This window comes from Rhipicephalus microplus, chromosome 2, assembly GCF_043290135.1.
Source record: "Rhipicephalus microplus isolate Deutch F79 chromosome 2, USDA_Rmic, whole genome shotgun sequence".
In the NCBI taxonomy this organism is placed as follows: domain Eukaryota; kingdom Metazoa; phylum Arthropoda; class Arachnida; order Ixodida; family Ixodidae; genus Rhipicephalus; species Rhipicephalus microplus.
The window spans coordinates 37,033,275-37,060,309 of record NC_134701.1 but is presented as its reverse complement, the minus strand read 5'-3'; the positions used below and the strand labels follow the sequence as shown (position 1 = coordinate 37,060,309).

At 44.7% G+C, this 27,035-nt stretch overlaps 1 protein-coding gene across 5 annotated transcripts in view; it reads right to left on the bottom strand.

Annotated features, from left to right (window-relative positions):
- The window catches only part of ric8a (ric8 guanine nucleotide exchange factor A), a 401,642-nt gene that overhangs the window by 359,065 nt on the left and 15,542 nt on the right, over nucleotides 1–27,035 (bottom strand). For all 5 annotated transcript variants that reach the window (XM_075886381.1, XM_075886380.1, XM_075886383.1 and 2 more), the window contains exon 2: nucleotides 9,630–9,677. In XM_075886381.1, coding sequence (XP_075742496.1) covers nucleotides 9,630–9,677 — 48 coding nt within the window. The remainder of the gene's footprint in view (nucleotides 1–9,629; nucleotides 9,678–27,035) is intronic.

Here is a 27,035-nt window from a genome sequence, read left to right as displayed (position 1 = left end):
GGTGGGATTTAAAATCGCATAACCTCAATGATGATGTGTGGAGTTTTACGATGCAATGGCCATTTGGTGGCCACAGAGCACCAGGTCATCTTAAAGAAGATGTGGATGATGATTATAGTACGTGGCTGCAAAAGGGCCTTAAAATTGCTCGTGCTAAGATGGGCAAAACAAAGAAGTATTAAAATTGTGGAAGTGGCGTGAAACGTGAGTAGTGAGAATTAATTGCAAAAGGCTGTGATAATAAAACTACCGTAGAAATATACGGCACAACAGACTTATCAAAGCCCTGAAGTTCAAGGGCCGCAAGACAGGTGCTTTTTTTAATGTAGTCACCGCAGCAGCACCCTCTGTTCACAGGTCGTACCACAGATTTCCTGGATATATCACATGAAAACTACACGAGTCTTTTAAAATGCTAACAATGACTTGTTTTAAAAGCATTTCTCTACCAATGAACATTGATAGGTAAAATCAATGTTCATTGGTAGGGAAATGCTTTTAAAACAAGTCATTGTTAGCATTTAGGGTAATGAAAAAACAAGTCATTGTTAGCCGGTAGGGTAATGAAAAATGTTGTATGCTAAGCATGTTTAACCCTTTGCAATAGATTAAATTATCAAGCATGGTCACTGCCTTGCCACACCTCCCACACAACAGTGGATCGCCATTGAACAAAAGGTACGAGTGTGTACTGCGTCTGTATTCTGTTCCGAGTGTTGTAAGTGTTACTTCTACAGTGGTGGTCCAGCAAGTTTATGATTTGGAGCAATTTCATACCTGCCAAGTGTGGGGAAACGGGAATACGGGAGATCTACTTAACGGGCGGGGGGGGGAGAGTCATACAATATGTCGCCCTCGAGAAGAGGGTATACAATATGTCGACCGCAGGGAGGAGGGGTATTGCGACAGCAATTATATGAACACTGTCAGTGGACTTTAGCGGTCGCCGCTCATCTGTATTGAAAGTCCAAACCAACCGATAATATCGCTTAAGTGTAGTCTGTTTCACGAGTGAGTAAAAGCGCAGTAGCGTTAGGGACCAACGCGGCTGAAGCAGAGATGAAACAACCCGGCGGTCACCGGCGACGAAGGGCACATGCGATAACATCACTCCGCATGCGAGGCCTGTCGTCGCTTGCGTACGAATTATTTTGTCGGGCAAGGAACTATAGTACAGTCCTGCCGACCACTCGCCTTCCACCAGCTCGGCCTTCTCCGCCCCCAGCTCAGCCTTCTTCGCTTGTAGCCCTGAGGCATATGACAAGCACTCTTTTCGGCAACCCTTGTGGATGAGTAAAAAGAAGAAAAAAAAAACAGAGAAAAGAAACAAAAGTGTTGGAGGAAAAAAGTAAGGATATGGGGGAGGAGCGCTCGATAAGTAAGAGAGATGGGGATAAAATACTGTGAGAGCAGAAAACCGTTCGATTAAAAAGAAGAGAAAAAAGTAAAAAAAAGTTCTGACTTGTGAAAGGGAGAAGCGCTGGTGAATCGTGGTGAGCGGCTTAAAAAAGCCCTACCATTAGGTTCGATGAAGCCTTGCGGAAGCACGGTTCATCTTAGCTGCTTGAGGAAGAGGGGAAAGGGGACGCATAAAGAACAGGTAGAGAAAGTTGAGTGGTGAGATGCCGCAATCACCCCCAGCATAAGCAAGCGCAGTTCCCCTTCCAGGTACAGGCGGAGGAGAGTGAAGGTCTGTCGCAGCACCGCCCCCCTCCTTTTTATCTGCCCCAGTCACCACGCCACTCCCTATTTTGACAATGTAAAGGGCTGACTATGTGCTCCCTTACACCCCAAATAATAACAGTCGCGCCCCCACTGTTCGCATGCCTGAGGGCGTGGGTGCGTCTGTACGATGAAACAGCCACAAAGATGGCCATGCATTCCTTCGTGCGTGCGTTGGTTTGCAAACGCGCGCTCGCCCAGTCACGTCAGGTCAAGCAAGTGCTCCTGTTGGAGGCGCTGGCTTCCTCCTTACTCCCCTTTTTTTTTCTCTCTCACGTGCGCTGCGGCACCAGCGATTCAAAATACGCCACTATCACTTCCTGAAATGCTGGCACATTCAACAGCCAGCAAAAGCATCAACAGTACCACGGAGCAACGTTTCTAGAACTAAGTAAGTTGCAAAACTGAGCGATGTTGCACGGCGCGATCGCTGCCAGAGACAAATGCGGCGCTGCTGTCGCATCCGGATTCACTCACTGCATGCTCGATCGTGTCACTACCGTAACCTCCGTCGGTTGCAGTGCGTCAGTATTTGTGGAGGCTTCTTTCCGTGTGAACAGTTTTGTGCTTCAGCGTGCCCTGTCCTGCTTTGTATGCGTTGTACGTTTTCATCATGCCCACATGTTGCGTTCCCGGCTGTACGAGTGGCTACAGGAAATGAAAGACACTACGACATTTCTTTTGTGTTTCCTGCCTCCCTGAGAAGCGAGATGCATGGGACCTAGCTATTCCTCGTGTGGATAAGAAACTGCCCAGCACATCACGTGCGTGTGATACACACGTTCACGAGGAGGATACACACGTGCGTGTGATACACACGTTCACTCATGTCATCGATAGTAAGAAGGTACAAATCACCAAAGGAATGTGGGACCTCATCGGAAGATGCATTCCACGGATATCCCAAATTTGCCCGCTTACCTTTCAAAACCCGCAAGAAAGAAGCGAAAGCTGCCCAATGGGCGCAGGGTACTTTGCAGAATATCAAAGGCGAAAAGGAATAGACTATCTCCGTGCACTGAGCTCGAAGGCGGTGAAATAAATTCCGACATGCCGTCAATGAGCGGCGTCATAATTTCGCTTCAAGACATAAAAAAACGCTTGTTTGCCTCCTGCGTGTTGGTGGAAAGTTGTTGAGAATGGCGAGACAAGACGTCTTGTGGTGTTTATAGTGCTCAAAGAAGGAAAAAGAGCGCTCTTTGTGGAGAAATGCATAGTCGTCGCAGAAGACATGACAGTCATCACCATTAGTAGCCATCACCATCGCTTATCCAAGTCGCCCGGCAATGCAGATACCATCACCCAATCAGACGAACTTCTGGAGGACATAGAAAAGCTGAAAGTGTGTTCATGGTGTCCCAATGCGTCAGCAGGAAGCCTCATAAATAATGACTACGAAGTGCTCACCGATACCCCAAAGTGCGGTCCCTGCTCGAAGCTTCGGCTCAAGTTGAGTTAAAAGGTTTCATTAGAGAAACTCAAGAGGTTGTTGAGGAAAGACATGCTCAAGAAAAGGGCCGCACGTGCAGCCTTTCAACATTTTAAGGTGCTTAAGAATGTGATTGACATGAAAAAAAAAAAAAAAGCTGACTAAAGAACCAGACAAAAGCCACGGAATTGCGCCAAATAGTTGTAATTTATTTTAGGGCACGAAAAACACAGTCGCAAGCAAGGATACAAGACATTTTAATTGGTATTTTTCGTGCCTAAAGATTAATTGCAAATGTACACCAACTAGCAACTAACGGACAGACTCTTATGTTATGCTATCAAGCATCGTTTATCGTGTGCAGTTCAGAAAGCCATAATTATGTCGTATTTGCCTTACACCGCTAAAATATTACGCAGTAGCAAGTTTCTGCAGCAGCACAACAAGAAATCCCGATAGTATACTGTTGGCAAAGCTCTTTCCAAACGGCCGCCATGGCGTCTTGCCACGACGACTACACGTTTTCGTCCGCTAGCGGAAGCATGTTGCGCTGCCAGTGCCACCAAACCAGAAGTTGTCTTGGCACTGTGTGACGAGTCATCTGACGAGGGGAGTTTTGCAACTTACCTAGTTCTAGAAACGTTCCCACGGGGTCAATACCCTCCCTCTACTACAATGAAGTTTTCTCTTTTTTTTTCGTTGATGTGCGTGATCTTCAAAAACTGCACAGCCATGCACAATTTTGCTGCTCCTACTCGGCAGGCCGCATTTTCTGGCACTATTTTCACATCTCGAAAACGTACATCGAACAGAGTTGAACTTTGCTGCCATCGTTAAAAAAAATCCTTTTTACTACGTGGCCAGACAACTTCGCTCAAGTGGCCAGACAAAGCACTGGATGCGCAGGACTAAACTGTATTTCCGGGAGGTTTTCCTATGACCTGTACAACCGAGAGAAACGGTCAAAATCCGAAGTTTCCCAGGTAATCGAAGAGACTTGGCAGGTATGCAATTTTCGGAGCAGGTAAAAGCCTGTTTTAGAGGAAAATTTAGGACCAACTGGTGCAGAACATTTTCAATGAATATTCTTATTATTACACATACTATAAATGATGCTGCGATTTAAACAAGGAACCAGGCCAGCCTAAAGAGAGCAGGCAATAATGAAGTTCTTAGAACTACAGATTCACATTTTGGCTTTACTGCACACAGCACAAGGTGTGCGCTGAAGTAAAGTGCAACGACAGGCGTCATAAGGTTCTTCATAAAAAAAATTTTCAACCAACCAAAAAAGCAGCAGTCTAACAATCCAAGAAAGCAGACAAAAAAAAACCCTATACCAATTAGAAAATACTGCTCGGAATTGCCAGCATAGAAGTTCACTCGATCCAAGCCCCCCCTCACTATGGATGACGCTCCCTTGTACTCTGTAATTATTAAGAGGCGTGAGCACCGGGTGTCGCCTTCACTTTCAACAGTTTTCGGATAAGCACTTCCAGTTTTTAAAATATTCAACAAATGTCACCTAAAAATAAAACACTGGTACAAATTAAACTGGTTCGGAGGGGCCAGTGTCGGTGATCAAACCAAGAATAAAAGGCGGGTGGGGGGGGGGGACCTTGAGAACAAAGTCCACTTGTCAAAACATTGACATTAGCGACACCCCATGTTCACGAATTTATCGCCTGAATATATGCTATCAAGGCACAATGATCAGTAGGTATGAGATCTGATGCTATACTCACTCGTTTGGGACACAGGTATGGCATCCCACAATCAATTGAGATTAAATAGCACAATTGTTTGGTTATGAGGAAGAAAGGCCATCAGCAATATTTTTTAGGGAGACGGGAAAGGTTGAACTGTCCTCTCTCCCACAGGGCCGTACACTTGGATCTGAAGTGGACAGATTGGGTCCCGCATGAACATTCTAGGGTTCAGCAAGTTTTCAGGAATTTACAGTTCTGCAATGCACGTTGGACTTGACAAAGCCACCACACGCCAAAGTTGGAAGCGAGAAATCCAGTCAGCAGCATCGCTCAATGCTCGTTAATTTGCGATTTGCAAACAAAAGTGGCTGCGCTGAGCATGCTCACAAGTGTAGTTTTCGACAAGTACGGAAGGAAATTCGCTGGAAAGATTTGCAAGCTGGCAAGACTTTTTTTGTCAATTGACAATAATTTCAGCAAGAACTGGCTGACCCCAATAAAGTTATTGTTGGTCTTCATGATCAGCTTTAACTTCTTTTTGGTTCAGATGGATTCGGGATAATACCAATATTCTGCGTGCTCCCTTCAAATATATATTATGGAGATTCTATTGTAGACACTAATGTTCATGAAACATTAATTGTAGTTGCAGTGCTGGCTATTTAATTTTATAAACATTACACATATACTCCTATGATACAGCCGCCCCATCAGGTTAACGTTAATTGAAGTTTGGTGCCATCTGCTGAAGTTGCTTCATGTAATAGTGTGCAGGGCCACTATCCTCCCGAGCACCAGAGCTTCATATCAGCTTACCACTTTTGGTGTTGCTAATATCCATGTTGCTGTTGGCATCGTTACACAACCGTAAACAACTGGTTATATAAAACATATTCGGCTGTTCAATGTATGTGTGTGCATTTGTACATACCTTTAGGAATACTACATAGTGTTTCACTCAATACAAAAAATTACAACACAGTCACCTTCCACGCGCATGCTGTGCATAACATCGATTCCCAGGATACGTGGGATCTGCCACGAAATTTTTTTTATATGTGATATACAAAAAAAAATTTGCTAAACAGCTTTACTGTTAACAAAGATAGAAATTTCAACAGATCTCACACACCATTAGAATGGATATTATGTAAAGCATGAAGATGAAAGGTGACTGCAATTCTCATTTTTTTATTAACCAAAATATTACAATATGACTACAAAGATTTGTACAAATGTTGTACACATAGACAAAGGTTGAACAATCACATACATGTTTCTAATAACCAGACTTGCACACAGCAACATGAGTAATAACAACACCATAAGAGGAAAGCTTATATGTAGCTCTTGTGCTCAATAGGATGGTACCCCTGGACACTGCTATACACATAAACTTCAGCGGATTCCTCTTAACTACAATTAACATTAACCAAATGTGATATCTGTAGTACGTATATAATATATTTGTAAAGTTGAATATCCCAGCACTTCAACTACAATGGACGTTTTCCAAACAACATGGTCTATTTGAAAAGCATTTTTACAACCTGGCGTGGCTCTATGATTAAATTCTTGATAGCCACACAGTGTGCTTCGCTTTGATTCGTGCTGAAACCCTGACACTGAATGTTTGCATTCGTCGGGTGAACGCTGTCCTTGACAGCGTTTTTTGACCCCCTCATGCTAATATAATCAATGCCTGTTCTCATCATTCCTGGGTAGACAAACTGTCAATCATCTATGCAGTGATGTAACGGAGTACACGAGTTTGGGAGCAGGCAAAAGTGCTTTTTGTAGCAGGCCTGGAGCAGCGAGAAAGGTTTTTTTTCGGCAAGCTTAAAGCATTCAGAACATACAGAGCAGAATTAGCCCCATTACACAAAACTAGTAAAGCAACATTTGTCTAATGCTGCATTTTTTTTCAAGCACTCATTAGCTAAATTGTTCAATAGCCTTATTATTATGATATAAATTACATAGACACTATCAACAGGTATTTGCCATTGCTACCATGTTTTGTATAAATTTCGAATCGATAACATACCCCAGCGCATTGTACGTTCTACCCACGGGTGAATGTGCGTGAGCGGGGGCGACGAACGCGACTGATGAAGAAATCGAACGAGCCGGGCCCATCTAAATGGCTGAGAGGGCGCATGTCGAGCTCGGGAGGCCGGCCGTAGAGGCAGAGAGGAAGCACTCCGCCCACCTTGAAAGAGTATGAAAAGAAGCGAGGAAGAAGAGGGGGGGGGAGGGCGATCACTCGAACAACAACTGTGAACTTGCTTCTAAGAGGCCGTCACTATCGCTGGCACGCACCCCGGCTTGGCAGCTAGCAGCTGGCGGCTCGCATACACTTCTCATGGAGCAAAATCGTCACGAATAGATTGTGCGAAAATTGTTGCTTTCCCTGAGATGACTTTATTTTTTTACACCAGCATTCTACAGAATTACACGAGATCGGAGATCAGATCCAAAAGAAAAAGCTGCTAGCCTCACTTCATACAACATTACAGTTTGTTCCTACCGTATTACCTGCTTGACCCTTGCGGTTCAAAAATGACATCTTTAGCTATATACAGCCACTTTTTTTTTACCTGAACGCAAGGGAGTCAACGACCGAGTCGATAAGCACGCATAACGCACTGCAACGGCCAAATGAATGAGAATGTGTGCATGCACTCGGTGAGCAGTACTGCGCACCTCTTTGCTAGGCTGCGCTGGGAACCAGACACCTACCAGCTTCTGAGCACGATTATCGCTATCCTTATTTTCTTTGCAGAACATTGTCACCAAGTTATATAAAAACGTTTCACTGCAACACCGAAGCCATGAATGTGATAGACAAAATTGTAAAGCTGGCAGCAAACTCCTTTAGATCCAATATCCCGCAACTCTACAAAACACGCGTGTAAGAGAATATGGCCGTGCAAGGAAGAAACGCTCTTTTCACAGTCTCTTCACGTTGAGCACGACGCACGTAGGGTTCACAAGCCATTCGCGCTGATACCTGACATGACATTGCAGCGCAAGTGCATCGAGAATACGACCGCACCTTGAGGATCAAAGTTCACAGCTGCTGTGGGGGCTATCACAGCCTTGACAAAACCAAAACTATAAATATCGATGAAACCAAAAACACGATGTTTCTGAATGTTCAAGAGCACGAGGTTTGGTAACTGTCGCCCTTTGCAGCTAAATTCAAGTGCTGCGACGCACTACAGTGCTGATAAACAGCACTGTAGTGCTGTACGATGTCTTGTGCAGCCGAGGCCACGGCTGTACAAGATGTCTGATCCACCCATATTGAATCATGAAATGCCAGAAATCTTATACATTACATTCCTTTACCTCAGGCTTACGTTGAGTGCCAAACATACCTGCTGGGTGTGTAGCCCCGTGCAGGTAAACCGCTTGTGCCTTACCACGTGTGCTCATAGCAAAATTGTCAAGAGAGGCATTGTGAATACTTATTTCACTAATGCAATTGACCGTTCTTGTGTCGATTCAATGAAAGCCAACTACCACAATCAAGCCACTAGGCTTAAGTCGGCAGGATATCCTGAGCTAGCCTTCGTTTCTGTGGCCAAAGACATCCATAGAAAACGGAGGGCTAAAAATGACATGAGAAATGTAGCAGAAAACGAGATAACAGCAACCATGAAAAATAAAAAAATATCTTGTTTCTTACATGCATCAGGTCACCCACCGCTTCAAAAAGGTTGGGCAAAGCATGGGTGTTCGTGTAGTTTCCTCTGGACCAAACAAGCTTTCTCAGCTGGCTAGGCTGACATGTGCAGCTAGACATAAGAAACAACAATTGAAAAGAAAAAAAAGTGCAGAGCCCATTTTTTAAATCGTATTAGCAACGTTTATCAAAGGATTCTGCTTTCATGTGACACCTGTTATATTGAACTAACTGGAAGATGCCTGAACGACAGATTGGGTGAACAAACGTACAAAATTCGCAACGGTGATTTTTTTCTTCTTGTCCAACATCCCAGTAGCTGTGCATGCGAATCTCAGTTTGACAGCACAGTTGTGTTTGATAAACACAAAGATGAATGTACAAGAATTGAAACTGAGGCTGCAAACATAGTGCATGGCAACTTGACATGTGTGAGTAAACCGTCAATAGCTCTGTCCTCCAAGGAGCTTGCGTTTTTGGACGGTAGCAGGTGCCATAAGCATTAAGGAATTACTGCAAGGCAAAGTGGGCTTTGGTAAGGTGAGGCTGATATATATACTTTTTATCGGCTTTATGTTTGATTTGTGATGTGCTCTTATCGTACGAGCTTAGAAAGCTTTTTTAATCTGTCAGTGTATATTTGTCACAGCTTTCCGATCAAACTTTTAGTTGATAGTAAGTGCTTGTCCATATCTAGGCTGTCCTTGCCTATGCTACGCGCTCGTATTTCAAGCAATTATGAATCACCAACTCATTCAATCAGCCACTTTAGCCAGAAAAACGCCAATCTTACTCAGCATTATTTCCTAGGTGAGATTATTAGACAAGAAACAAAAGAAAGCTTTTCACAACTGAATTCAGGGTTGCATTTATTACGTGGATGAAGCCATTACGTCAAGAAATGATACTTTTAAAGGGTTAAAGGCAAAAAAAAGAACAATTGCATATGGGCGACACCGAGAAAGCTTCTGCACAAATTAAAAATAAGAAAAGTAAACCTTACACAAGTTTACACCATTTACTGTAAACAGACATATGTCGAGTTACACGTTAGAAAGCCGCATCACAAACAACTTACCCGACGATCATCCAGGCTGAGGTCAGGAAAGGTAAATATTTGGGCGTGCTGCAAAGAGAAACATCATTTAAAAGTTGAAAAAAAAAATGCATTTCTTCAATATTGCACTTAATACATGTGGCAGATCTAAATGAGTAGCAAAAATTAATAAAAATAATGAAGTTCATGACAAACTTTGCAATAACAGACATATCTTCATATAATGAACTGAAATTTCCGGAGCCCTCCACTACAGCGTCTTTCATAATCATCAGTGGTTTTGGGACGTTAAACCCCACATATCAATCAATCAATCATATAATGGACTTGCATCTTGACAGTAAAAAATCATAGAAGATCATAAGAGATACAAAATATTTTAACAATGCCTTTTATGCCTTTGGGCATTTCCGTGCGGACAGAGTTATGATGCTTATTCCTAACAGCACAGTGATTTCATCATCAAACATATTCAGGGCAGAAGACAGTTCACATCCTATCCAGCAACAGCACTTTATCTATAGATAGCATAATCGACTTTCCCCTTATAGGAGCTGTCGGTGTAGTTACGCGCGCCTGCGGCTTGACAAACAAAAACGAACTACGAGCGAATGCTAGGAATTGGCACTTATGTCGACTGCCTTCAACGGCCTTTTCCTGGTATACCTGGAAATGCGTAGTGATGTTGGCCGGAACATCTTCGTCAGCGGCCCATACTATTGTGCAGTGGGCACAAGCCATAGTGGACCACTCTGACAGCGATGGCAGCAAGTGTCTACATAAGGAGCTCAGCAGCTAAAGCAATTTTGGGGCGAAAGAAAAATGAAAACAGTGGTTGTTTAGTCGGTGTGGAGGTCATTGCTTTGGAAAATGCTGTTAGAGTGCGCATCTTTCACTTTATCGAAACAATTAACCACGCATGTGGCCAGTCACTGTTTCAAGGCAGCATCGAGTCCAGTGTCGACATAAGCATCATCAGAAAGACTTTAGTGCCGAGTTATCAACTAAAGAGAACCAGCCTAAAATTGACGAGGGCATTTGCCAAGCAGGCTGTAGCCGAGTTCGCCTATGTTCAACTGAGATTGCTTGGGAAACCCGGATATAATGGTCCCGAGGAAAGCTATATGGGGATATTGTGCGCTGTCACTGAGAAACTTGCGAGTGGTGCAGGCGCGCTCATAAACCCACGTACGTACAAGCAGTTACTGGAAGAAACTGCCGCTGTTCATGAATGCTCCATTGCGGAGAAGGAACTGCTTGCGGCACGATGGATCAATAATGGACATTTACTGCTCAAGTTGAGGCTGTGTGCATCAATGATGACACGCAGCAAGCACATCCACTAGAATGCAATGCAGATGTCAGCGAACGCGAGTGTTTCAGGCTGCCAGGTGGCTGATTCCAGCTTTAGAACAGGCATGAGCACGCACCCACGAAACGATTGTAATCTATGGGTTGCTTTACCGTACGGATAACGTGGCTGGCAAACCATGCAATCAACTGGTGTAGCCACAGTGAACACAGGCAGATGTTTTACACTTGCCTCATAATTCTGGCTCAGATGAACGGACTTACTGAGCGCCTCAACCACACACTGACGGACATGCTTGCTATGTATGTTTCTGACGACCACACCGATTGAGATACTGCCCTTCCGTTCGTAACCTTCGCCTAGAACTCGTCCCATCATGAACATAAAACTGCCGGCTACTCACCATTTTATCTTCTCTTTGGCCGTGATACCTAACTACCTTTCGATACCCTGCTTGCGCATGACCTTCCGTCCACCACTTCGTACGCACAAGATGCCATCTCCCGTGTTCTGATCGCACGTACAGTAGCCCGCTCCAGGTTCTTATCGTCACAGAGAGCACAGAAGTCGCTGTACGACAGCCGACATTGGACAGCCGACATTTTCTCCGGGCTCTCTCGTGCTACTGTGGCTGCCATCCCGTTGTGTCGGCCTGTGCGAGAAACTTTTATCGCGATACGTTGGGCTTTACCGAGTTCTGCGCCAAGTCACACCTGTTACCTATGAAATTTCTCCTACCCACTGTTCCATCCAGAAGCGACATTGTGCATGTGTCTCGCCTGAAGCCCTACCACAGTGACCCATCCTTCTAATAGCAGCAGGCACCGGGATGGTGCTTTGCCGCCCGGGTTAATGTCACGGGTATAGATGGTACCTCAGACGCGGGTGCAGAAACGACGCACACTGAATGAAAACGATGATGTTGTTGTGGGGCTGTGTCTGAACTGCCCTCTTGTCCTGCATCCTTGCATACTGTGTGCAGTGTTAGCCCACCCGGCGTTCACTTACTAAATACTCCCCATTACAATATATATATATATATACACACACATACATACATAATAACGACTCGGTTGTAACGAAGTTTATTGGCCGTGAACTCAGAAACGAACAAGCGCAACGGACCCGAAGATGAAGCGCACGTTCAAAGACTATGATTGTCAGCCAGAACAGGTGATCATAATTGACTGCTGTCCAGATGAGGATTAAGCGCATAATAGATGCCCACTATATATATATATATATATGTGTGTGTGTGTGTGTGTATTTAGTCTAAAAAAGAAGATAAGCGTATAAAACGCACGCGAGAATTGCATTTTGTACTTTTGCCGTCTTCTTTTTTCGACTGCATTGCCCACCCAAGCATTACACTTATTTCTATCTCTCTCACACCTGTGTGTGTGTGTGTGTGTGTGTGTGTGTGTGTGTGTGTGTGTGTGTGTGTGTGTGTGTGTGTGTGTGTGTGTGTGTGTGTGTGTGTGTGTGTGTGTGTGTGTGTGTGTGTGTGTGTGTGTGTGTGTGTGTGTGTGTGTGTGTGTGTGTGTGTGTGTGTGTGTGTGTGTGTGTGTGTGTGTGCGTGCGTGCGTGCGTGCGTGCGTGCGTGCGTGCGTGCGTGCGTGCGTGCGTGCGTGCGTGCGTGCGTGCGTGCGTGCGTGCGTGCGTGCGTGCGTGCGTGCGTGCGTGCGTGCGTGCGTGCGTGCGTGCGTGCGTGCGTGTGTGCGTGTGTGCGTGTGTGTGTGTGTGTGTGTGTGTGTGTGTGTGTGTGTGTGTGTGTGTGTGTGTGTGTGTGTGTGTGTGTGTGTGTGTGTGTGTGTGTGTGTGTGTGTGTGTGTGTGTGTGTGCGCGCGTGTGTGTGTGTGGTATTCCATGCCAAATGTTAAAACTACGGTGTTGCCAAAAATCAATTTCTATCAACATTAAATATAGCCATTTTTCCAGAGTATTTTCCCAAAACATTTAGATCTGTAAAAATTTTTTGCAGTCAATATAATGTTTAGTCTACAGATTCTTCCAACACTTTCTTTTCATGTTTTTTTAGCATTCTGCTTTTGTAATCGAGCAATTCCTTATGGTTGTTTTATACTAGTGCGAGGCACGATGCATGAGCCCGTCATGGCAGATAAAAAGACAAAGAGGAGGCTGTAGGGCTGCACGACATTCTGGCGGCTATTCAGGGGTGCAGTTGCTTCTAAATATTGTAATATATATATATATATATATATATATATATATATATATATATATATATATATGCACACACACACACACACTGACCGATGTTCCTCTTGCGCATTCGTGATCCCCGTGACAATTTGGAGGAGGTACTGGGTAGAAGCAACGCTGCACAACGGAGCTCCACAGTGGTCGTCAGCTTAAAGTTTTCAGGATGGAAAGCGGGTCCCACACTGCAACCACATCTCCATCGGCTACAACAATGCCTGTATCCCACCACTGCAATGCCTGCTTCGGCCACAACGCTGCCAATGTATGTGCTGATGCATCCAAAAAGCCCTGGGACGTTCTGGGGCAGGGATGAAGTAGACATCAAAGAGTGGATGGCTGGCTATGAACGTACCAGTGCTATCAATCGCTATGACCCGATTCTCATGTTGGCCAACATGTTGTTTTATGTGAAAAACACAGCAAAGGTATCGTACAACAATCACGAGGAGAAGATTGAAAGCTGGGACACTTTTAAAGGGGTCACGATACGCTTCAAGAAAACTTTCAACAACGCATGTATGAAAAACCGTGGCCATCCATTCAGTACTATACCTCGACTCATTTGATGGTCTGGGTTCATTTAATACCTATAAAAGCACTATTATGATCCCCCGCTCAAGTTTCTCAAAACTGTAAATCTGATGTCACTTTAAGCAGTCAGCCAATTAATGGCATAGCACGTAAATATGTGACAAAGAACAAGGGAAAGGACAAAGGGGAGTGCTTACTTGCCACAAAATATTATTTTGATGAGCGTACATATATACCCTCAGGAAATAAAAAAAAAAGACAAAACAGATGAGAAACCCTCAATTCCATGCACGAAAATCTTACAATCTCAGAAAGGACAATTATTTTTCACAAAGACCGAAATAGGGTGTGCTGACACAGTTCAGCCGTAACCTACAAATCCTCTCTGCTTCAATAATCTCCCTTGTCACTTTATTTCTTTTTAGTTACAATCACCGCACCATGAAGACACCGCCACAAGTATTCGTCTCCTCGCTTACAATGCCATTATCCGTCCTATACTGGAGTATGCTGTGGTCATATGTCACCCGTTCACTCAGACTGATATCCAAAAACTTGAAAGGGTGCAAAAAAAAGGTTGTTAGGTTCATTTATAACTCGTACGGTCCTACTTCAATTACAAAACTTCTCTTGAAAAGCAAATTTCCAAACATTCCGTACCAAAATCGAATATTGCGCTTAAAATTTCTTTTCCAGTTAATAAAAGGTCACTATGCAGTTGACACATCACATATTCACTTTTCATTGGGTTACGGAACAAGACAGAGACACAATCTTACTATCTCTCCATTGATGCAACGAACAAATTGTTTCAAATATTCTTTTTTTCCGAGGACTATCGTGGATTGGAACAATCTACATAACGATGTTGTTACCCTAAATACATTGTCTGCATTTGAAGAGTCGCTACAGAAATGATTGTTATCTATGTTTGTACCTTGCTTTTTGTTGATTTTCTTGTCTCGAAGAATCACTGCACCTATCAGTTACATAAGTTTGTATTACATTTGTTTTTGATTGTTTGTTTGCCTGTTTCCACTGATGTTTATGTTTATGTTTTGTACCACCCCTGCTATAATCTTGTAAAAGATCGCAGTATCAATAAATAAATAGAAAAAAATGAAAAAGTGGTTTGCAGCCACACATTCTGCAATGCATAGCCAAACAACCGTATCTACAAGCAAATAAAAAGGAGCTTTTTTTTTTTTTTTTTCAAATAAAGTAAGTTGCAATTTGGCACCCTTTCCTGTCCCCTTCCATTTTTATTTATGTGGGTTGCATCCTTACAATTTTCTCAGAATGTGCCAATGAGCCCAACAACACGTTTGGACCTCTCTGCCTCAATGGAACAGTAGTTATGGTGCTTGGCCGCAGACTCAAAGGTAGCGGGCTCAATCCTTGCCGCTGCAGTTGCATTTCATTAGAGGCGAAATGCTAGAGGCCTGTGTGCTCTGCAATATCACTGCACGTTAAAAATTTTTCATAATCATATTGTGCTTTTGAGAAATAAAGACCCCGGATTTTGCTATTATCACAATATACCTTTTCCTATCAGACGAAAAAATGAAGTTATATTACGATACCACATGCTGTTTGATCTCTCATAATTTTGTGCATATAGAACACCACATATTTTGGCATCAATATGAAGAAAAATATTTGTCCTAGGTTTCAATAACTGAGGATATTTTCACATAATGCAGGAATATCGTTAATTTGTATAAATGCAATTGTATTGTCCAAAAAATCAAATAAATAAAATAAAAAGTAATTATTTCAATTGATATCCTCACTCAAAACTGTGGCAGGCACCAGTGGTCAAATGGGCAAACTACTGTACACAGGATACTTTTAAATGCGAACATTTTTTTTTTTGCGTACTGCAAAGAGTTGGCTGGCTGGCTGGTTGGCAAATTGCGCCATTTCCCCTCTGAATTTGATGTTAATTTTCCTGAGCTGCATCAGTGGCTCGGCAATACAGAAATTTTTACGAAGCGTTTGTAATTGCTGCAGAAGCCGAGAAATTTGTGCATGACTTTCTTGTCAATGGGTTGCCAGAGGTGGCGATGAAAGCTGTGCCCTGTTTTTCTACACCTGAAACATAGGGGTCCCGCATGCTGATGTGCATTCACGTTTCTGAACATGTGCGCGCCTTCCTCTAATTCAGGTGAAGCTGGACCCTCCAGCTGAGCAACTACTTCTACAAAGCCAAGTTTACAAAAGGAAAGGCAAATGTCCTAGACGCACTCAGCCTCCTAACACATACGGAGTTATTTTTCAAGCCACAAACTGTCCGATCCCGCAACATCCTGTTGGGTGAAGTGCCAAAATTGCAGGTATATGCCAATTGCTAAATAGCTATCGAAAAATTTCTGACTGGCTCACCTGGTAGCACGAGAAAAATTTCTAGGGCCAGACTGTTTCATTCTGGCTGGGCAAAAAGTGCTTTGCAGTTTGTTGAGGGCTTCTTGGTATGATAGCTCATTCACTTTTATTGCCCACAGCATCCACCCACAATGACCACACTGCAGGTACTCCGACCAGCAACCCCCAAGCAATGCTTGCTTTTTTTCTTCAATTATGCCGTTGCCTTCCAAGAAAGCTTCTAGCCGTACCAGATATACCGGCCAGTGGTGTAACTTCCTTGAACTGTGGTGGGCTTGCGTATCCAGCCATGACTACTGGGATTTTTTCTATAGGTTATGCCCATGCCATCCTCGTTGCCATTGAAGTGACCACGTACTCGCATAAGGAGAGCAGCCAAGCAAAAGACATTTATTGTAAGAAATGTGTGGAATATATGTCACACAGAAAGAAGCAGGGAAAGGGAAGCAAGTGATACAGTGGGTGTGCACTGCCTTCATTGGCATGCGCTGTGCACAACAATATAAGAGAAGTGGTACAAGGAAGCATGACAACATGAGCGGCGATTCTTGCTGTTTCGGCCGGCCATCTTGACGCTTTACAACATGGGCCAAGTAGTGAAGGAAACGGCACTCTGTGCCCAGCAGTGTTGCGGAATGGGCACCTCCATTCCACTCCAATTCCATTCGGGGGAATTGCAACATGCCGTAATTCCATTCTTTTCAATTCCTCAGAATGAAAAATCTTCTGCTCTGCAGTTCAGGATTTTGACTGCTTCAGTATATACCCATCCCTTTGTGAAATTCCTAATGGCCATCTTGGAGTCACTGATTACTAATCTGCTGTGTTTTCGACCATTGATTAGGGCCAGTGCAATGGCCATTTCTTTCGCTGCCTCTGACCATCTGGTTCTCATGGAGCCCGCAGTCACGGTCTGCCCTTTTGTGTCTATGACTGCCATTGCCAAGAGAGAGCTAAACATAACCGTATTACAGGTGTCATTTCAGGAATACCGGGCGGCATCTACAAAAAGTACACCCTCCCGCCCGCCGCGGTTTTCAAGGATCATTTTCGTGCGTCATTTTGGTCTCTAAACGTTGAGTACAGAGTGCATATTTTTGGGGGATGTTTTCAGTGATTATCACGGACCTGACGCCTGGGTGAATCTGTGTCTTGGGACCTTTCATTTTGTGGTAATTAATGGAGACCTTTTCGATAATTTCTCTGGCTGCCATGGTTCCAGACAGTCATTCGAGTTGCGCTATCCTCTGTGCTTCAGCTATCTCGTCCACCGTGTTATGTACTCCGAGTTGTAGCAGCCTTTCGTTCTTTGTGTGTTGCGGTAGACCCAGCACTGCTCTATACACTTTTTTAATCAGCGCTTCGACTTTGTCATTCTTGGCCTTGTTTAATGCCCCTTCGTTTATTGGATACTCTTTGTACTAGCCTAATGGCCGCCATGACTTTCTTTTCCAGGTGCATTATGGTTTCCACATTGGTTCCCCTGGCTTTGATCCAGAGACCCAGGACTCTGATATTCAGAACCAAGGGAATTTCCATGCCATTTCTAATGGTTATCCCAATTCCTCTTTTGTGTATTTCTGCTACGTTTCTGATATGTATGTTTAGTCTCTTGGGGTGGTATAGTAGCAGTTCCGATTGGCCCGGTGAGCATTCCAATCCGGTGAAATCCAGATGACTCTCGACTACATCCACTGCCTCTTGAAGTCTATTCTTCATCTCTCCTTCACTTGTGTCTTGCGTGGTCTAAATAGTAATATTGTCTCCATCAATTGTGTCATTATAGCCCTCGATTTGCTCTAATCTTTCTGATAAACCATTCATGACAAGGTTAAAGAGCATCGGTGACGCAACGCGTGCTTGCGGTGAGCCAGCGCTGCCCATGTCCACTTGGATGCTCTCCTCCTCGTCTAGTCTAATTGTGGCAGTACTTCCCATAAGAAAATTTCTTATGTAATTGTACGTGCGCTTGCCCAAACTGAGTTGCGCAATATGTTTTAGGATGCCTGTGTGCTCGACCATGTCGAAGGCCTTCCTTAGATCTAGCCCGATAATGCCCTCCCTCATGCCTCGTCCAATGGGGTCTATGATTGATTCATATGTGGGGTTTAACGTCCCAAAACCACCATATGATTATGAGAGACGCCGTAGTGGAGGGCTCCGGAAATTTAGACCACCTGGGGTTCTTTAACGTGCACCCAAATCTGAGCACACGGGCCTCCTTCATTTCCGCCTCCATCGAAAAAATGGGGTCTATAACTTGCTCCTTCAATTGTATCATGGCATCCTCTGAAGAGAGCCCTCTTCTGAAACCGATCAACTTGGTGCGGTATACGTTGTTAGACTCAAGGTAGCTGTTAACTCTGTTCAGGCAAGCATGCTCCATTACTTTACAGATGCGAGAAGCGAGGGAGATGGGTCACATATTCTGGATTTCTATGAGTTTACCCTGCTTAGGGATGAAGATCACATCGGATCTCTTCCATTTGTCAGGTATCTCCCCATTTCTCCAGCACTCGTTCATGTAGTCGGTCAAACGGCTCGTTCCCTGGTCGTCCAGGTTTCGGAGCATCTTGTTGGACACTTTGTCGGGACCTGGAGCTGACTTGGTCTTGATAGTCTGCAGGGCTGCCCTGATTTCTTGCTGTGAAAAGTCTCAGTCAAGATTCTCAATGGGAGAGCCCGAGAATTCCTGGTGTTGGGCTGCCGAGGTAGAACTTGACGATTTTATGACCCATCTGATGTATGTTCCCTTTACCTGTGTCTTATCTTGGTCATTTCCATTTTCGCCGTCATTTTGGTGGCCGGCGAGTCCAGCAGGTCCTGCTTGAGAATTTTCTGTGTCTTGCTTGTGTTGATGTTGCCGTCGATGGTGTCGCACACTTCATCCCATTCCTGATGGCATAGCTGGATACAGTGTGTTTCGATGTGCTTGTTCAGTTCTGCGAGTTTTCTCCTTCGATTTCGATTGTTTTTTTGCCCATGCAGCCATTTCTGAATAGATTTTTTGGCTTCGACAAAGTGTGCGAGCCCGCTATCCATCCGCGTTGAAAGGCTTCCACCACATTCATCTTCCTCTTCTCGTCGAGCCAATCAGTCACCCCACTCCGTTTCAGTTGTGGCTTTTTCTACGTCTCGTAGAAGTTCCCTGCTCCATTCTTCTATGTATTTCATAGGTCCCCGTTCCTTTTCATTTCTGCTTTGCGGAACTTGTCCCAATCTACGCGCCTGATCCTCCGTTTGCAATTCGTGGCGAGAAGATGACCAAAGATGATGCTGAGGATTTTGCGATCACTCCCCAAGCCTTCAAAGGTGTGTTTCCCAGGTGATTCGCCCGGCATTCTTGCAGAGCGTTAAGTCCAGCGTGGTGTCCTTGCAAGGGCCTACAGTGATTCTGGTGTGCGGGGCTGGCTCGTTGAGAATGATTAGGCCGGCCTTTTCCATGAGGTTGGCAAGGTTTATTCTTTTCTTAGACAAGACTTTCCGATTGCTGTGCCTGAATGCTCAAAGTGTATGCAACAAGCAAGAGCAACTCGAGCACCTTTTGCTTTCTTACGACCCACACGTAGCAGTAATATCGGAGACATGGTTGCACCCTCAAATTCCAGATAATTGCATATTTCCTCCTTCACACACATGTTATCGGAAAGATCGTCAAACAAGAGGGGGCGGAGTTGCTATCCTTGTTAAACGCGAGGTATCGTCCGTTTCCTTGCCTGATATTAATAGCTGCCACGAAAGTGTTTTTTGTAAAGCTGTAATTGCTGGTAACCCTATTATTATTGCGGGAGTCTATAGGCCCCCTGGCGCCCCACCGGATTTCTTGATAGAGCTGTACGAGCACTTAGAAAAATACCGAAATCAAAACATCATTATTGCAGGTGATTTTAATATGCCAGGCGTGCATTGGGAATCGATGAAATGTGGTTCTATTGATGTGCAGAGTGCTGAAATATCACTAGACATGTCGCTTGCTTACTCCCTTACGCAAACAGTCCTTGATCCTACGCGCGTGACAAGTTCAGCTTCTTCAATACTAGATCTCGTTTTCTGTTCCACAAGTTTTGAATCCTGTATGGCAACAGTTTTAGATGGCATTTCTGATCACAAATTGGTCAATTTCAATTGTTCTTTACCTCGTAGAACAAGGTCATCTAGACCTGAGCCCGTAGTTGTAAAACAGTATTCTGCTGCAGACGATTTCCAGATTGTTCACTACCTAGAAGAAGCTTTGCTATCATTTTGCGACGGCAGTGTTAACTCGCTATGGACACGATTCAAATTTTATTGCCACTTCTGCATTCGCAATTTCGTTCCAGATAAACTTAAAAAAGTTGGCCGAACAAACCCCTGGATTACGCGCGATCTAATTCACCTAAAACGCAAAATTAAAAGGCGAAGAAAGCAAAAAATAGCTAATGATGTAGTTCTGCACGATCTAAGAGATACTTTAGCATCCAAGTTGAAGGAGGCTAGGGAACATTATTACACCGAGACACTAGGCCGCTTTGCGGCAGAGAGTCCACGAAAATTTTACCAGTTCTTACAAAACAAAGACAACCGTATCCCTGATGAAATAATGAACGGAGAAACCGCTGTCACAAATAAAAACGAAATAGCAAACGCATTTAATTCCTACTTTCAGAGCGTTTTCTCAAGACCACAAAACTTGAGTATTACGACGGTGCCAGGTCCTTCAAGCCTAATAAATATATCCTTGGAAGGGGTGACAGAACTATTATTGCGGCTAGACGTAAAAAAATCGACCGGCCCGGACGGTATCCCAGCTGTTTTTCTAAAGAGGTATGCTGAAATTATAGCTAGATTCCTAGTAATAATATTTGATGTTTCGATTAAAACTAGTTCAGTGCCCGACGATTGGCTGCTAGCACGTGTAATTCCGGTATTTAAGAAAGGTAACAGATTATTAGTCAGCAATTATCGACCAATCTCTCTTACCTGTATTTGTTGCAAATTACTTGAACATATTATAGCGAAATATTTAAATACTTTTCTTGAACAAAATAAAGTAATTCACAGCGCGCAGCATGGCTTCCGACGGGGATTATCTACCACCACACAATTATTAGCAACTGTTAACGAGTTCTCCAAAGTTCTGGACAAGTCTGGACAGGTTGATGTCATCTTTATGGACTTTTCCAAGGCCTTTGACAAGGTCCCGCATATCAAGCTAATAGATAAAATGAAGGTTATTGGCATTCCTCCGGAAATAATTAACTGGGTCATAGCATACTTAACGAACAGGAAACAGTACGTAGATATAAACGGTTTCACCTCTGGTTATTTGGGGGTGTTATCTGGAGTCCCGCAAGGGTCAGTTCTCGGGCCTATACTATTTAATATTTATATTAACGATTTAGTTCAAGCCATCCGACCTGGCGTGTCTGTTAAGTTATTTGCAGACGATTGCATAATTTTTAATACCATAAATTCTATCTCTGACCAGCATGACTTGTGTGAGAACTTAATCTACATAAAAGAATGGTGTAAAAAGTGGGAAATGGTAATTAATTTTGAGAAAACTGCATATTTATGTCTGAGTAACAAAATCCGAAAACTGGAGTTTACTTATAATGTAGGTGGATACGCTATCAGGCAAGTAGAAGAATTCAAGTACTTGGGCGTAACGATTACATCGAAGCTTAGCTGGACAGCACATATTGATGATATATGTTCTGCTGCCAGGAGAAAATTAGGCTTTCTAAAATATAAATTGGGTCGTTCTTCTAGTTCACTAAAACTTAGAGCCTATAAAGTCATAGTTCGTCCTTCTCTTGAATATGCCAGCATTGTGTGGGACCCCCACACAGCTGGTAATATACAGAAAATAGAAAAAATACAACGATTAGCTGCTCGATTTATATACAACCGGTATAGATGTCGCGATTCGCCGTCAGCCCTGTTGCAGGATGCGAACCTCCAACTTTTGGCCGATCGAAGGAAAACTGCACGGCTTAACTTTTTCCGCCTTTTATACTTTTCCAGATCAGGATTGCATGCACCAGATTACATAACACAGGACACAACCTGGTCTTCACGTCATAAACATAGTCGTAGCATTACACCTATATTTGCACGCACTAACATTTACAAGTATTCATTTTTCCCGAGAACTGTCTCTGATTGGAATGCTCTGCCCCATGATTCCCCTATGCTCAACACGCCGAGATGAAACTATACCCTTTTCTTGTTGCTTAAGTCTGCTTCTTTGCCTGTATTTGTCCCTTGTTTTTCACGAATTTTTAATGTACATGAATTTTGTTCTGCAGCGAATGTATACTGCAGCGGAAGTGTATGTATGTAAGAATTTTGAACTGTATTGCCCTCTCCTGCATGGACCATACTTGGTCCGCAGTATGTGATAAATAAAATAAATAAATAAAAGTACCCATATTCCCACTGCGTGTGCGGAGCGTTAAAGTCACCTCCGATGACAAGTCTGTTATCGCCCATAATGTTCATCGTTTTGAAAAGGGGTTACTGGCGTGTGCTGCGATGGTGGCCCTACGATGAAAACACAATCGGGACAGAGCAACGGTCAGGCAGATGCCGGCGACGATGAGCACGAGGCGAGCGAGAGAAGCCCAGAATCAAGTACCCAAGCGGTGGCGATGTCGCTTGCCAACAATGCGTTTTCTTCTTCACAATTTTTCCCCGCCGAAAAAGAGCCATCCTGGCAACCTAAGAGTCTGGAGGCAGAGGGTTATAATATGGCGCAAGGCGAACGATGTGGACGTGACGGCCCATGTTGTCAGATGGGAAAAGTGGCTCAATGAGGAAATTCACTGGCGAGGTTTGCTCTGGGACCAGCCATACAAGTGATCCCGGGGAACAGCTGTGGCTTCGTGAAGAGTCGGCATTGTTTTCTTTTTGGCGCTGCTGTTCTTGTGACGTAAATGTGCGTGCGAGTTCAGGGCATTCTTCCGCTTTTCGGGCAGCTTCGGACACAGATGGGCATTCAGATGCATCAGGACGGTATGGAAGGAGAGTGTTGATAATGTGGGATGGTTCGCGTCCATAAAGAAGAAAGAAAGGTGAAAATCCAGTGGTAGACTATGCCGCGGTGCTGTATGCGAACGTGATGAAGAGAAGAATGCGATCCCAGTTAGTATGATCACATGTCACATACATCGCAAGCATATCGCCGAAGGTGCGATTAAATCTCTCCGTGAGCCCATTAGTCTGCGGGTGGTATGCCGTGATCTTGCGATGAACAACATGGCATTCAGAAAGCAGAGACGTGACGACTTCTGATAGGAAGGCTCGACCTCGGTCACTTAGTAGTTCACGAGGTGCACCATGTCGTAGTATGAAGAGATGAAGGACGAAGGATGCTACGTCCCGCGCAGTGGCACTTGGAAGGGTGGCAGTCTAAGCGATGCGTGTTAAATGGTCCACAGGGACTATGATCCACCGATTTTCATCTGATGTTGTCGGTAGAGGGTCATAGATATCAATTCCGATCTGATCGAAAGGTTTGGCAGGGCACGGAAGTGGTTGAAGCGCACCGGACGATTGGACAGGTGGTGATTTGCGGCATTGACAGTCAGGGCAGCCCATAACGAATTTTCGAACAAAATTATACATTCCGCGCCAGTAGAAGCGATGGCGAATGCATTTGTAAGTTTTGAAAACTCCGGCATGACCACATTGGGGATCATCGTGAAAGGAGGCACAGATTTCTGATCGCAAGCTGCGCGGGACAACCAAGAGCCACTTACGACCCTCAGGGGCGTAGTTGCGTCGGTGTAGCAGCCGATCACGAATGGCGAAATGAGCAGCTTGATGTCGGAGAGATCGTGGTACCGCAGTGGTTGACGATCCAGAGAGACAGTCAAAAATGGAAGCAATCCACGGGTCCTTGTGTTGTTCACTGGCAAAGGAGTCGAGGTCGAGAGGTGCGACGCAGTTGGTACCAGTGGTTCCGCAGGCCGAGTCAAGAGGTAAAGGCGAACGGGACAGGGCGTCGGCGTCAGAATGCTTGCGTCCACTGCGATAGATGGCGCGAATGTCCTACTCCTCGATTTGCAGTGCCCACTGAGCTAGGCGGCCAGAAGGATCTTTCAATGTGGCGAGCCAACAAAGTGCATGGTGGTCCGTTACCAGGTCGAATGGGCGACCGTACAAGTAAGGGCGGAACTTGCGAAGCGCCCACACTAGCGCTAAGCACTCTTTTTCAGTGACGCTGTAATTGGCCTCAGCTTTAGTGAGTGTGCGACTCGCATAAGCAACAACGTATTCGGAATAGCCAAGCTTGCGTTGGGCAAGGAAAGCGCCAAGACCAACCTCACTAGCGTCTGTGTGAACTTCCGTTGCAGCTGTTGGGTCAAAATGCCAAAGAACGGGAGGAGATGTTAGCAGAATACAGAGCGTGGCAAACGCGACATCGCAGTCAGGAGACCAGGATGAAAGGTCTGCATCACCGTGTAGGAGGTTGGTCAGTGGTGACATTATTGAGGCAAAATTTCGAACGAAGCATCGGAAGTACGAGCATAGTCCGACAAAACTGCGTAATTCTTTCAGTGTAGTCGGCTTCGGGAACTCAGCGACTGCTCGCAGTTTTGCAGGGTCGGGTCGAACACCATGCTTGGACACGATGTGCCCTAAGATGGACAGCGTGGCAAAGCGGCACTTTTTAAGGTTCAGTTGGAGCCCAGCATTCGTTAAGCACGTCAGAACCAGTTGGAGTCGAAGCAGATGTGTAGGAAAATCGGGAGAGAAAACGACAATGTCGTCGAGATAGCATAGACACAACACACAGACTACTTCAGTCCATGCAGTGTGTTGTCCATGAGTTGTTCAAACGTGGCAGGAGCATTACAAAGCCCAAAAGACATTACATTAAATTCGTACAGGCCATCTGGTGTAATGAACGCAATTTTCTGGCGATCAGCTTGTGTCATAGGAACCGGCCAGTATCCAGATCGTAAGTCTAAGGAGGAGAAGAATTCGGCTCCTTGGAGGCTGTCAAGCGTCCAATGGATAGATGTCTTTCCGCATCACGTTGTTTAATCGCAGATAGTCGATGCAAAGTCGAATAGATCCATCCTTCTTTCGAACTAGAACGACAGGAGATGCCCAAGGACTGTGCGATGGTTGAATAACACGACGGCGTAGCATCTCTTCGACCTGGTCGTTGATGACGTGACGTTCTGCAGCAGAAACACGGTACGGTCTTTGATGCAATGGCTGGTGCGAACCGGTGTCAATTTAGTGATGCACTGCGGAAGTGCGACCCGATTGCGGCTGAGAAACGTCGAATGAATTCGCAAAGTGCTGGAGGAGATTAAGAAGCTCGGCGCGTTCTTGAGCACTTAAGGTGTCGGCGATGGAACTCGAGAAGATGTCACTCGACGAGCATTCCAGTGGGGAAAGGGCCTGAAGTTCGGTCGAGGCGCTACTGCACGACTCGTCTGGCATGTCAAAGAATAAAGAAGAATCAAGGTACTCCACTCAACCAAGACATTCGCTGGCAAGTAGCCTAAGCGGTGCAGAAAGGGGGTAGTAGACGAAAATATTGCTTTGGCCAGCAGTGATGTCAAGTGTAGCGAAAGGTAAGAAAATGGCTCTGCGGCTCATGAAAATGTCGGAAGGTGTAAACATTACCGTAGCATCGTTATGGTCATTGCAGCGAACAGAGACAACGGCAAGAGAGGCTGGCGGAATTTCAGTGTCCTCACGCACGAGTTTTGGCGACCGCTCTCAAAACTTTCGTGCAAAGGTTCATCACACAGGTGCGAAAATTGAACTTCAGCGCGTGCGCAATCGATGACGGCATGATGATGTGACAGAAAGCCCCACGCGAGGATAACGTCATGCGAGCACACCAAGAAAGCCCAGAAACCAGTACCCAAGCGGTGGCGATGTTGCTGGCCAACAATGTGTTTTCTTCTTCACAGTTTCGTTAATTAGTTCTTCGAAATTACAGTTTAGACTCTTTTTAGACAGGCTGCTGTATACGCTCAGGACAAAAGCGCTGCTCTCCCTTTAGCTGCGTGGCACAACTTCTATGAAGATGTGGTTGATGTCCGTGACTTGTTTTGTAATGAGTAGGACAGCAACTAACTAGCCCTTTCTTCACTGATGTGGTCACGGCTATGTCTCTCTCCTTTCCTTGTGTGTGTTGTTTGAAGGGGGACATACTCGGCAATTTTGGCCTGGTCAAATGTCTCCTCCAAAATGATTGCATCAGGCTTTTTTCTTTTTGTCATGATTTTCATAAGTTGCGCCATCTATGCTTTTTTTGTTAGAGAAGCCACGGCAGCTCCACTGTCAGATGACGAGTCATTTCATTTTGGTGCCCACTATCTCTAAAAAATTCTGTGCTTCAGCTATTCGAGCCGCTTGTCACATTAGAGCTAGCGCCTTACTTTCTGCTTTGCTGTCGTTATGTTGCACCACCAGCATCTCAAACATTCTCTCCATCTTATCCAACAGTTTGTTTATCATGTAATCGAGAATGTCCGATTTTTTTTTTCTTTTTTTGTGCTAGGGCGGGGCCCTCTTGACTTCCTTTTTTGAGTCATTTAGCTCTTTGGTCTTGGTCACCGGGATTTTTCGCTTGGCACCTGGTTGTTGTGCTTCCACTGCTACTATTTCTACCTCCTTCCTGTGGTATAGGTCGCTGGGGTGGAGACGGCCACGATGGCGGTCGACAGAGGCAACGTCGGTGTCTGCATTTTCATGAGTATTTGATTAAGTGTTTTCTGTAGTTAATCAATTTTTATGCTGATTAACTATTGCTTTTTTGCTTTTTTCCAGTCTGAGTAGCTTGTTTTCCCTTCTATATTACCCTACGCGTTTCTTTATGTCTTTGTAATTACCTCTACCCCTAGCGTTACTATTACTGCCGGACCTTGCCCAATCGCGATATGCCACTACGTCTGACCAGCCCACCTTGTCTGGTGTCTTCTGTTGTTCTTGCTGCTTCGTCCTCATTTCAGGCGTCCTTCCCC